Source organism: Calonectris borealis, chromosome 11, assembly GCF_964195595.1.
Source record: "Calonectris borealis chromosome 11, bCalBor7.hap1.2, whole genome shotgun sequence".
Taxonomy (NCBI): domain Eukaryota; kingdom Metazoa; phylum Chordata; class Aves; order Procellariiformes; family Procellariidae; genus Calonectris; species Calonectris borealis.
In genome coordinates, this window is record NC_134322.1 from 8,304,270 (window position 1) to 8,317,491 (window position 13,222).

General features: G+C 41.5%; 1 protein-coding gene across 1 annotated transcript in view; it reads left to right on the top strand.

The window, feature by feature from the left end:
• The window catches only part of AGBL1 (AGBL carboxypeptidase 1), a 296,923-nt gene that overhangs the window by 203,613 nt on the left and 80,088 nt on the right, over nucleotides 1-13,222 (top strand). The window contains exon 22 of the mRNA XM_075159559.1: nucleotides 6,957-7,117. Coding sequence (XP_075015660.1) covers nucleotides 6,957-7,117 — 161 coding nt within the window. The remainder of the gene's footprint in view (nucleotides 1-6,956; nucleotides 7,118-13,222) is intronic.

The window sequence follows — 13,222 nt, forward strand, 5'->3', positions numbered from 1 at the left end:
GCCAATTTAGGACTTGCAAAATTTCAGCTTCTTGCTTTCCCAGACTGCTTTTAAGAGCTAATTCATTTGACACAGATTCTCAGACATACTTAGAGCTCCACCTTGCACTTAATCTTCAGATACCTCAGGCTATATCCTGTCTGTGACTTGTTCCAGGTTCCACAGTTTCAGGAAAAAGCATGTATGTGAGAGAAAGTAATGGATAGACTACTGATGAATTTTCAAGGCACTGTCAGATGGGGTGATACCAGTTAACCTGTTGCAAATACTCGGAGCCCAGAGAAGAAAGGTGCTTTCTTGAATAAAGCACTCGATTGTCACCAACATAAGGTAGCTTTCTTTCCTTACACTGACCCAGAATCCCTACATGACTACAAAAGGTTCCCTGTCTGCCAAGTAGGAGCCTTAAGTATCCTGGAGTAGCATTTGTTTTCCTTTAGAAATTAGCGTGTTGGGGTTTGTTTTGTTTTTAATTAAAGAAAAAAAAAAAAGCATTACCCATTGTTTTTGTTAGCTCTACTATCAAAAGCTTGCACTCTGGACTTTCATTTCCAAAAACGTTCTTCTTCATCAGATGGTGCAGGCAGGCTTCTCCTCCTCACAACTGTCTGCAATCCTCAGATCAGAACTTGAGATGCTCCTGACAATCACTGTGAAACAATGTAGACTCCTCCAAAGTGCTCAGTTCTGGCCTGGCATATCAGTCACTCGGCCTCTTCAGTTCTGTTTGAAAAGACACTGTGGGACAAAGTGAATGATTGCAGAAAGAGGGATAATCTATTGATGCTAGTTCAGGTCCATCCAGAGCCTAAAAATAGGTCCCTAGGGTGTCACACGGTAATGAATGAGACAGAAAACCAATGTACTACTCAACTTTATTGGAAAGCAAGAACTCTGCAAAGAATAGCATCTTCCTATATGGTTTGTCTGTGTAGGGGGAAAATATCCTCATTTCTCTTTCTCTTTTTGTTCATCTTGTGTTCCTGACATGACCACCCTTCATGGTGTTACGGCCCACATTAAAAAAAAAAAAAAAAAAAAAGTATAGTCTGTCCCTATGCTATTCAAGAAGCAGTTTGGCAAGGTTGGGCTTTCTGTACCCCCTTTGATCTTGCACAGCAATGCAGAACAGGTGTAACAGCATCCAATGGACACAGAAGCATTCCCTATCCAACTCGTACCTCTCTGTATGTGTGCAGTCTTTGGGGAGGTGGGAAGTTAAAGCCACCCCTGCTCCATCCTGGATAGTTTGCAATTTGTTGACATAAAACATGAGGTAGCAGTGTGTGGGATAGAGTGGCCAAGCAAAGTAGCTAGCTGAGGTCAGCAAACGCAACACTAATATAATTTCTTTGGCTCTTCCAACACATGATGAGCCTGCTGTATATTGAGGATGGAATCATTCACGGGAGCTAATTAAGGAAGGGAGAAAGGACGCTGAGGGAGAGGCAGAAGGAGAAGTTGGGGAGGGAGAGAAGGGTAAAGGGCAGGGAGACAGCTGTGGAAATACTGTCAAGGAAAGGTGTAGAGATGAGAAGGTCAGACAAATAGCTAGTCAGCACAGCAGAAAGAAGGAGGAAATCCTTCACGCAGTAGACCTGGAGAATTCATAATCTAAATAATTGTTTTGCTGGAGAACTTGGCCACAAGGTTTTGTTTGCTAAACCCCTGGCTCTTCTATGAGCAGGTCTTTCAGGACTGTTTCTCCAGCAGATTGGAAGGAGAAGATATATCTTCCCGTTCACTCCATTCCTTGAACGGTGTTGCCTGTAACATACATATCTTTAACCAGGAAGAGTCCATTTGAATGATTAAAACAATAATCAATTCTCTGCTTCTGTACCCAAGAAGTTTGCTCAGCCAAAACACCAGCTGAGTTCAGCAAAAGTTTTGTGAGGAGATTCAAAGCAAGCTAGGCCTCGTTCCTCACCGTGTGGCCAAAGTACCAGATGTAATGAGGACAGACGTTCAGAGGTACACCTCTCCGAGGGTGAGAAGGGGGTAGAGGTTTCCATTAGCTTTCTTCTTGTTATCATTCCTCTATATCAGCATCCATTGACCTCAACAACCCCTCCTTCTTTCTCATCCTTTTATCTCTCCCTTCCTTTTATCTTCTGTCTCTTAACTCCAACCCCTCTCATCTTTCTTTCTAGAAATTCCTGCTAACCTATTTTTTTTCTTGCATCTTCAACCTTTTTTGCTTGTTTAATCCTGTTGAAATCTTTTGGCCCAAATTCCCATCCCCATCCCCTCCGGTTTATCTGTTTTGCATGCCATACCTGCTGCTTAGGGATCTCTGGGGCATGAGAAAACCTGGCTTATTCCCTACTGTCCTAGTTGTCTAAATAGCCAGTTCCCCAGCATGTGTCTGCATACTTTCATTCACAGGGGTTGAAAGGACAGTATCCTTCAGGGCTGGCCCAAGCTAAAATTAAGGCTGCAGACACCAGGCACCAAATGTTTCATTCGGCTCCCTGGTTTATTCTCTAGAGCCTCCAAATGGTTTCTATTAGTATTCTGAGGGAGAGCTCACTGATGGAATTAGTGAGAAACCAGACTGTCAATTTATTTATATCCAGCCTTAGGGCATAATCATTGTGCATGTGTAAAGCTATTGAGATGCAGAGAATATTCTGTAAGTGTGTATGTATATGTATTGACTGGAAGTGAGTTTACAGGGAAAAGCTGTTGCCCCAAGGACTGAACAGTGATCGAAAGTGGGAGAGGCCGCTGAAGTGGCCGTGCTGCACGCCAAAGATCCCTTTTCTCTGAGCACAGGAAACAATTGATTCCTCTGAAATCTTTTGTCTACTTGTGTTTATTAGTATCTTCTAACTCTAATTTTACTGTAGCTCTAGTTATCCTTGTGAAGAAATTTCTAATTTAACTTCTGTAGTCTTTCCACCTTTTTCAACAATATCCGCGTTATGAAACTGTTGCTGCCTTTGGCTGCAGAAGTGTTTCAAGCATATGAGTAATGAATAACAAAGTTTTTTTGCTGCATTGTCATTTAGCCTGTGAAGCATTTTGAGGGCAAGTTGAGGGAGATTAGAAACATTTAGTTGTGGATATTTATTTGATGCATCAGTGCTGAGTATGAATGAACTGTTTTTCCAGTATGATTTAATCAATTTTGTTTAGGAAAATTTGTATTGACAATGTCCTGCCCGAATGATAAGTCAAGGAATAGCTTTTTTCCCTGCTCCCCAGTTTCCTATTACTATGACAGTGTCAATTAAGAGATGCAAGTGAGCATTCTACTGCCCCAGCTGTTTTGCTAGCAACAGTTTTGGCAGAAGAGGCAAGAAATGAATTGGTCTAACTAGACTAAGAGTTAATAAATTAAATGTCTGTTTCATTCATTTGATTGGCTGTGTCGTGTACCTCTGGAATTTGTTTCTTCCCATGAAAAATAAATATATCCACAATCTGGACTGTTATTAGGCATCACCCCCTCCCATGTTGTCTGTTGCAGTATAAAAGTATGAAAAGGGATTAGGAAAAGTTGTTTAGCTCCATTATTCTCTATAATAGTCAGGAAACAATTAACCAGTTATCCCTTAACATGATGCCTGCAAAAGTCTGCATGACAGTGCCCATGGGACCAATGGACGTATTTGTATTGCGCAGTGGAGCGTGATGCATCAAGCTGATGCTGGTCCAGAGTGGTACTTTCATGTAACAGAGCAGAAACTATGCAATGTGAGCTGATCTTCAAAGTAGGATAGCTTTGTTAGCATGTTTCTGAGGCTAGACTAATTAGGACTGATGAGCTTGTCTGCAGCTTTCTGGTGCAGAGATACTGTTTCCTCCTTCAGAATTTGTTTAGATAATGCTGGCTTGGAAGTCTTTGCACCGTGCTCTGCTGCTCACATAGATGTGTCCAAAGGAGGACAGAGCCGTAAAGCATTGTGCTAAAGAGAGGATGGGGTCACTGAGAATCCACACTGGCAGGAGGTGCTCTCAGGCAGAGCAGCTTCCTCCTGGGCAGCTGTGGCAAACGGACCGTATGCTGTCATTACATGTAGAAGCAACACAGCTCAGCTTCGCTGCCACGGAGGTCTGCTTTCCTACCAGCTGCCGTTAACCAAGCCGAGGTGCACCACTTCTACTGTTCTTTTCTTTTTTCTTGCATTTCTTGTAGAGTATTTTCACAACTCTGAGTTGTAAGCACAATCTCAAAATTTTTACAACTGTGTGCACTGTGCGGCTACAAGGGAAGTGCTTGGAGACCGGGCTTCCCTTTCAGCAATGCAAGAGGGACTGATTATTAATTACTACACCAGCTCCTGGTATTGCTGGCAGATGCCATCAATAACATTAGTTTGATATGTCAGTTCTGTCAACAGCTTCAGTTTAATGGTAGTCATGCTAAGAACCTCCAGCTCCACCCTCTGCTGAGACCTGAGGAGGGAGGAAGGAAAGGGAGAGAATTATCTGAGTTAAAAAATAAAAGTCTGTCTGTGTTTGAAGTGAATAAAGTATGTTAACAGGTAATCCTCTAGCTGAGGTTTCCATCTGTTGCTCCTGAGCTGTCTGATATCAAAGCAATATGGGTCTATCGTACAGCAGCTAACTTCAGTGCATGAGCATTTACTGTCTGAGGCTTCTGAGGTATATTATAGTTTTATTATTATTATTTCTCTCCTCATAGTTTCTTAAGGCCTCTTCATATCCTGAATAAAGCTCCAGGGAATCATAAAGCCACAGGCTGAGTTTTAGCGCAGTCACTATTCGCATCTCCTGGATTGATAGGTATTTAGTATGTTGCCTTGATCTTGGAAGCAAGACCCTGAGATGCACCCCAGGGAAAGCCGTGAGATGTTCTTTGTATTTTTTGCCCCTGCAAAAATAATTCTTTTGCTGTGGAAATGACATATTTTTGCTCAGAAATGTCACCACTTCTGCCTGCCGATTGTAACTCTGCCACACTAAAATATCTTAAGTCTTTTAAAGTAAAATAATAAAACATTTGGGAATCTATGCAGAGCTGCTAAGCACTCTCATTGTTTTGCGTTAATGACCCTTGGTTCCCATAAGCTTCTCTCTCTGTTTTCTTACTATTAGTAATTATTGCTATAGTTCATTGTACCTGCATCTTGCTTGGCGAAGCTTGCAGTGGAGGTGAATAGGATGGAGAGAAGAAATGGTGTCAGAGGTTTGCCCACTGTGATAAAAATACTTAAGAAACTGTTCTGGGAGCAGATATCGGTTCTCCAGAGACGCTAGACCCTGCCTAGTACTGGGACTGTGTTTTTTCAGGTTGTTTGTGTGCTTTTCTGGGCAGGTCCTGTGCTTACCTAGTTGTCCAGCCACTCAGTATATGTTTGAGCTGTGTATTACTTTGTGTTCTTCATGTTCATCATCGTAATTACAGATTCATGCTTCTCTCACAGGATCTCAGAAAGGAAGCAGAATTACATCATCTTTGCTATAAGAAAATTTTTTTTTATCAGACAGGGCATTTGTAATGCTAGATGATATTTGCACGTGCTGGATCTGCTAGAGATGAAATGGTGATTTTCACCCTGTCCAAGTAGCTTGTGTCCTCTAACAAAAATGCACAAAAAGAGCTTTGCAAGAGAGCTGCAGTTTCTTCCATCCACCTGCATGTTTTTGGCTCTTTCGGTTCTGCAGAGCTGCTCAGACCCAAGAATCCCAAAGCACTTTACAAATGCAACAACTTTATATGGAAAAAAAAAAACCCACAACATGGGATCAGAGCTCAGCCTCCTGTCATGGATTAGTGGAACATGCACAGGCTTCGTTACCCATAAGATGTCCACTAACAAGTGTCTAGTAGAGACTCAAGTACTGGAGCTCGCAGCATGCATATGGCTCGTGCCAGGATTGTAAGCGTGGACTCCTGAGAGTTGCTAAGGAAACAGTCTTGGAAATGGAGCTGGAGCTCTTGGCTGCAGAGATGTTTTGTACTGCAAAAGTGCATAGGGCTGATATTGGCAGAGGCAGCAATTGTTCAGCAATTGATTTAATCCCTGATGTGATAGCATTAAGGAGTACGTGTGATGCAGTCACTAAATGCCGAAGATGAGGGATTTTGCAATTCCTTGGTTTCTTTTTAGTATATCGGAGCTTTGTTTGTCTCCTGTCCTCTCACCACTTGCATGAAACTGTTATTGATTACATTGACTTACCCCTATGCAGGCCCTTGGCGTGTTTCTTCTTTGCTAGATCTTTATTTTATTTTTTTTTTTTAATTAGTGAAAAAACAAACACAGGCTATTCATAATGAGGGTTCTTCCAAGCGAGGATCCACAGCTTGGAGGAGTCCTCCCTTGAAAGATGATGTTGATAATCCAAACCCTGTTTGTGCTTCTCTGTCTCTGCTAGAGAGACATCAGCTTTTAATAGACTGAGAAATTCCTTAGAGGTGTTAGTTATTTTGCAATTACTTTGCAATTGATTTTCTTAAAAAAACAATTCATAACTTGTTAAAGATCTCTTCCCCCCCTTCTTCCCCTCCCCCCTAGTTTCCTTTTTTACCTTTGCCACTGTCCAGTGTTTACAATCATAAGACTTATTTTTTTCCCATGGCTTAGGAAGATGACTTGTCTACAGAGAGAAAGAAAAAAATGAGTCCTAATGGTTTGTAAAAGTGAATTTACAGTCAGATCCTCCTGGAGTCTGAGTCTAATTCTTACAATGACTTCTTCTGCAAATGTAGGCGAGGCAGTTAAAATATTTGCCTCTGTTTCCCCTCCCTGTTTGTAAAATAGAGGCTATTTTAGAATAGCTTCCGTAGGCCCAGTACTGTCAGTTAATTTACGAATGATTCTGTAGGGGAAATTTCCATATGTAGCAAATGTGAACAAAGCCCTAATTCAGAATGGAAGGAGGAATGCTAAGAGTTGTCCTTCTGTAGAACAAGCCCGACCCTTTCCATGCATCTGTGAAATGCACACTCAGCACTGAAACTTTCTGCCACTTTCCATCAGGGCCTGCAGCTGGGAACTCAAGAGCTGGAGGAGATGGGAAGCAAGTTTTGCCTTGGTTTGCTCATTCTGCACCTCAAATCCCTGCCCTGCAGCAAGAAGGTGATGGCTCAGGCAGCACTCCTGCTAGATCTGGAGGAGGAGATAACAGACCGGGCACGAAGGTCAGTGATAGTAGTATTTAGAGGGTTGTCCTGCGGGGATATGTTTTGAGTTTAAATCTGCAGCAATGGACTCTCCTTATGGCTGAGATTTGCATCTTGGGAACTGGAGTGTATTGAGAGTAATTGGAAATGAAGATACAATTGACTCCAAAAGAAACTACTAAAGCAGTGGTTCCATGCCCTGCAGCCATCCATGTGGATAAAAAAGGTGGAAAAAAAAAGAACATGATTTCTATTTTCCGGTAAATTTCTATTTCCCTATCAAAATTGATTACTGGAGCATAAGGATGGTATTACCCCAGAAAAATGCATCAGCAGGAAACATTTTTCTACTCGCTGGAGTGTCAGGTGGTGTTCTGTCCACCTCAGGATCCTCCATGGAAAGGATCTCTTTCAAGGAAGATGTTCTCTAAGAGCTGCAGGGTAAGGAAAAAATATTGCAGATTAGAAAAGGACTTTGATAGCATGATTCAGAAGCTGTAAGCCGGATTCTGCAAGGATACTGCCAGAAATTGCTGTTTTCCTCACTGAATTGAGTCCTGCAGACATTTAGAGCATAGATTTGTGACTTTTTGATGCATAGGAAGAAGTCATGATCCCATTGATTAATTAGGAGGTGTTTTTCCAAATTGCAAAATTAATTGGTTAGCTTCCTACATTCAGTGGGATGTATTTAAATGAGGGGAATTTGACCTGGATAAATGTCAGAGTATGGGACTCTTCAGCTTGAGTTTGTGATGAAGCAGAAATACATATATTCTTTCTAGGAGACCGTCACTTGTTAGTGCTATGTGCTTGCACATAAGCTTGCAATAATGTTTTTCCAAGACAAATGGAGAAAGAAAACTTAGTGATGTGGTATGATTTGAAGCTCCCCGATGGCTTTGTCATCAAAGAGCTCTCAGCTTCATCAATGAAAAGCAAGTTTTTCAGTTGCAGAAATGCCCCCATAATTTATAGCAGGCTTCCAGTCTTCCCCCTGCAGGAATACTTAGCTGACATTACCACCACCTGTTCCTCATGCTGAAAACCATTCTTACAAGCTTGTTCGCAGTTTTTAATGTTTATGAGGGACAATGAAAAAAGAGGGCTAAAACGTAGAGATGTTCCTTGGGATTAGCTGTGCTCACTTGTACATGTGAACATATAAATGAAGTAATTATGGCGTGTGCTAAACACCATCCATGTTGTGGACAGCTATCTGACAAGTCATTGGTATATCATTAGAGAGAACTACTGAATCCTGGCTAGGCGGATGGTTTTGAAATATAAATCAAACTCTCACTTTTGAACTGCAGCTGGAAGGGGCTTTGCATGAAAATAGCTTCTCTTATGGGAAGAAAAACATCGAACCCTGACTAGCCTCAGACATGGGAAAAAAGCCATCTGGTCACAGTAACTCAGTGAGTGTTTTCCCTGATGTTTGTAGTCTTCTGTTACTTTTTCCTTTAGTTGGTTTTATATTAATGGGAATTCATTCTATTTTCCCAATATTGTATGGTAGTTGATCAGTACCAAAATAATAGTGAGAAGATCTCTAATGACAAATATTTTTAAAGAAGTTAGGAAAAAAAAAAATGTTCCCTTACTTTGTAAAACTCCCATATTGTTCCAAATATGTCCGTGGTAGCTGAAAGCAAAGCCTTTTACCCCTTCAAGTTTGCCCAGCATTAGTGAGTACCTCCATGGCATCCAGGGATGTAATGTCACTGCTAAAAGGCAACATGACAGTTACTTGTTCATTTTCACTCCACTGGGTATAATTGCAGGTTTGTGGAATTTTAGTAGCTTAGGTGCAATTTATTACCATTCGCAGACCAGGTAAACAGCTGAATTGTTTAATCCCACCTAGATATGTCATATTGCAGGAGCTTGTTGCAGAACTTTGGGGGAAGGGAAATGCAGGGACCAAAGGGTTTGCTAGAATATTCTTTTTTAAAAATAAATAATTCATGGAAAATGATTGTGCAGTACATTCATTCTGATTCAGAAAATTAATACTTTGCTCCTGGGTTTCTGTGAGTCTAGCCAAGAGAATTGCATGATTTGATTTTAGTGGGAATAGGAGCCCTACTGGAACCAATGGAAGAATGTGGAATACAGAGAGCACACTGATATGGGCAGGAGGACAGCTATTTCTACACCTCTCTCTCAACTCACAGATTTTGGAAAAAAAACTATTCTCCATCAAAACATTTCTCTGGAGGAAACTGAGGGGTACCACTCAGTATAATCTTACTCTGTAAAGATTAAGTCTAATCTAGCTCTTTTAGGTAGCACAAGGAGGTCACCAGCGCCTTGAAGCTTACTGGTGGTATATATATAACATGGAAATTAGTCTGCTGCTTCCTAGACTAGACCCATCTTTATAGGTTTAAGGAGAACGAAATACTTGTAGTTTAAAACTAGCTCTGTTTTCTTCTGTGGTTACCACAAAAATGCATAACATCCTTGCATACTGTCTATACTCTCTGCTTCTGAAAGTGTGAGTAGATGTGAATGAAAATACCCAAATTTTTGTGTACCTTTGCCAAAGCAGAGTCAGACTTGGGGATCCTTCAGGTGCAACGCAGGAAAAGTGTGGATGGTTACCTTGTACAATTTTTTTCTTACGTGCTTTACATCGTGAACAGCGGTGGCTTTAAACAGCTTGCAGGTTATCCCTATTCCAGAAGTCTGTACTGTCCTGGTCCCAGGAAATCATATGCGTGGTAGATATTTAAGTGGGAAGCAATAGCTCTGGCTGTAGCTAATGTTTTCTGGCAAAGGAAAGTGTGTCCCAAAGACTGTCCTGCTCACATGTCTAGAAAAAGGTACAATGGGTGATTCTTATCAGAGCAGTATTCACCAATATCAAAAGAAAAGAACTGGTATTGTTCAACCTTGATGAAAACGCAAGCTTTATTTAGTTGTTAGGGTTTTGTTTTGTGGAAAGTAAGCTCAAATTAAGCTGTAAGCAGTATGATGCATTGCACAGTGCTTATGTTAAATATGTCTATCTTGATTTAATGTGTTTCCTAAATATGTATTTCTGAGTGCCCATCTCTGCAGTACTCTGGGTGACAGGTCAAGCCATGGAAGTTAATCCAGCACTGGATATAGCTGACTCCCAGATGAAATGTCTCATTGCAAAGGTACATAGATCAAAAGCTGTGGAGCCAGAGGTCTCTTCTGTTGTGAAATCCCTGCAGTTCATGTCCTGCATTTGTCTCTCTTTGCCCCGGCGTCTGGTGTGAGTGGCATTGACTTGGCATCTCAACATCTCCTTTCAACAGCAAACATTTTCACCTGTCAAGGTTTATAACTGTATGTGTCTTTTAATTTTCCTCTTCAGGCTGTCTCTGCTCTGGGTATTTTGCAGCCTTATTCTTTCACCACTGCTGTGAAGGGGATGAAGGAGCAGGCTGGACCCTGCCTGCTTCCCTGGAATAAACTGTTTGCTCTGCACTTTATATAGCTCTGTCAGAATCAGTGGTCAGTAAATTGGAGCAAGGTAATAGCTGTCAGGGAAGTGACCGGTCTAATGGAGGTATCCTGTGTGAATGGGGGATTTCTCACACGGGATCAGGTCCACTGTGTTCAGTGTACTGTCTCGAATGAGCCAAAGAAAGGTGCAAGAAACCTTTAGCAGACCTAACTAAATACCGTTTGGTACACAGGCAAGAATTCTTCCTGTCCCCAGTTTACAGTCTATCTTTCCTCTAGAGTGTGAACTAAATGAAATTATTTACAAGCATGAGTGGGGTAACTGTTGGAATAAGTTCACGGCAGAGGCAGAAGAGTAAAGTACCTGCATCTGAGAGTGAGTAAAGGGGGCTGAACTTCCATCAGCGGGGCTATACTGCTAGTCGGGCAATAGAGTATTTCCCGTAAAACCAGGAAATCCTTGAACATCATGAAGTTGGCCTAACAGCTCTGTGTCACTGGTCCTCAACATGTCTACACGGCAGCTGTCTCACGAACATGCCACAAGGTGGAGAAAGTGTAAGATGCAGTACACGCATAAGATACATTACAGCTACAACGTGTGATGGTGAGGAAGAGGGGTTAAATTGCTTCAGATATTAGCTGGTCTCTTAATTAGCAATCTGTGCTCCTGGGACACTTCGTATTCACTCTCACACTTACTCAGGCATCATCACCCTCACGTTCATAAGACCTACTTGGGGACCTAGTTGTTTGTGGCTTGTCTTTTCACAAGTGATATTTAGGTGTTTTTCTGCATCAACTAGCCCTTTTTCCACCAGCATTCAATAGGGTTAGTCTTACGGACCACTCTGACAAGGTCAAAGGCCAAGTTTGTGGAGAATTTTCTGGGCTTGCAGCCACCTTCAAAAAAACAAAGCAATGTGTCAGGTGCTTATACAGGCACTTTATTCTGCCCTTTCCCCAACTTGACCTCGCAAGCACGCTATTGCCATGCCCCAGGAAGAATCACTGATTTTGCGTTTCCAGCCTCCCGCTGTGCCTTGCAGTCAATTCTGGCATTCAGAAGCTCTCTGCTGGGAAAATGAAATGCCAGCTTATACTTCGGACATCGTGTTTTTTGATAATAGGTTTCATGCCTCATTTGCTGTAAAAGCAATTAGGTTTTAAGTCAACACTGTCCAGGTAACTTCACATCTGTCATGACCACAAAAGAAGATGGGAAGTGACTGCTTGTTCACTTAAAGCAGGTTTGAGAGAGAGAGAAAGCAAGAGCAAACCCCCCACTATAGGTATCCTCCCCTTCTTCCTCGTGGTTTGAACTGGTGGCATATTCCTTCATTTTCTTTTTCTCTGCCCTCCAGGTTGTGCTAGGAAATGTTTTGCATACGCTGCAGCAATTGTAGCCATTTGTTCATGAGACACATCTTATATGTTGAGACAGGCTTTTGCGAAGTCATTATGCATTTTCTGCTGACTCAGATATTATTCATCTCCTGTGTTTCTTCATCATTTCTTACCTTCCTTGAGCAGAGCCAAATCTCTCTCCACCCCAGATGGTAAATATGTCTAGCTCTGCTATTAATCAAAAGCAGAAGGCTTAATCACTTCTCCGGTCCTTTATCCAGATGTAATCTTTTCATCTTCCATACACTGAGCAGAGTTAGATTGGTCAGCGTATGGATGACAAAACCAAGAATTGACAAAAAGGATTTGCAGATCATTTGGAATTGTGCTTGCTCTTCTTTTATACCACATTGATGCACTATCATGATCCTGGATAGTATTGAACTGTTGGATTTCCCATCTTTTCACTATAGCGCACCTTCCTCTGATTATGGCTGTGCAAGCAATTCCACTCATCTTTTAAGCTATGTGGCCAAAATGCGATTCAGAACAAAGTGAATTTGAGGAGATGAAGCAGACAAAAAGGAGGAAAGTTCAAGCAACAAGATAATGCAGATGGAGCAAAGTATGCTCGCTTCATTTGGGACATATTTAGTGCATCTTTGAATAGCAGAAATGTCGCATTATACTTGTGTGCAGTGATGGGAAATGGCTCCCTTGCCTGGTGGTTTGGGTCTTCCTACAGTTACAGGTGAATGTGGGTGTCGTTCCTTGATGTTATATTTGTTTTGATTATACAAACTAGAACAAATTTCAACTGAAGGGTTTGAGTGCAAGACAGGGCTTCACCCTGCAAAATACCCCATCACCTCACAGGGTGTACCAGCAGTTGTGGCATCCAGTTCCCTGAGGCAGACTGGACAGTTGGACTCTGGGGAGTTCTCTGACACATGGATGAAGATGAAAGTGGTTTTTCATCATTTAGTGAATCTAACCCCATGGAGAAAAAAATCAGCAGGAATTATTTGACTGTTTTGATTCAGATTTCTATTTGGTTGAAGCTTCATTTTTCTTTAAGTAAAGATTTGGTGCATTTTTAACCTTGATCATCTGTAGACATTAAATACCTTGTGGCAGCTTTCAGAAGAGGAGGTTGTTTATTGATTCTATTTTTTAGCTTAGTCACAGACTTTATTGCTGGTAAAGGAATTTGAAATTTCTACTGCGTTATGAGCGTCTCTGAATGTGATATTTCTGTATTTGGATGCTGGAGAGAAAAGTACTGTGGAAATGCATTTACCTAAGTAAGCCAAACTATCATGTCACTTTGGT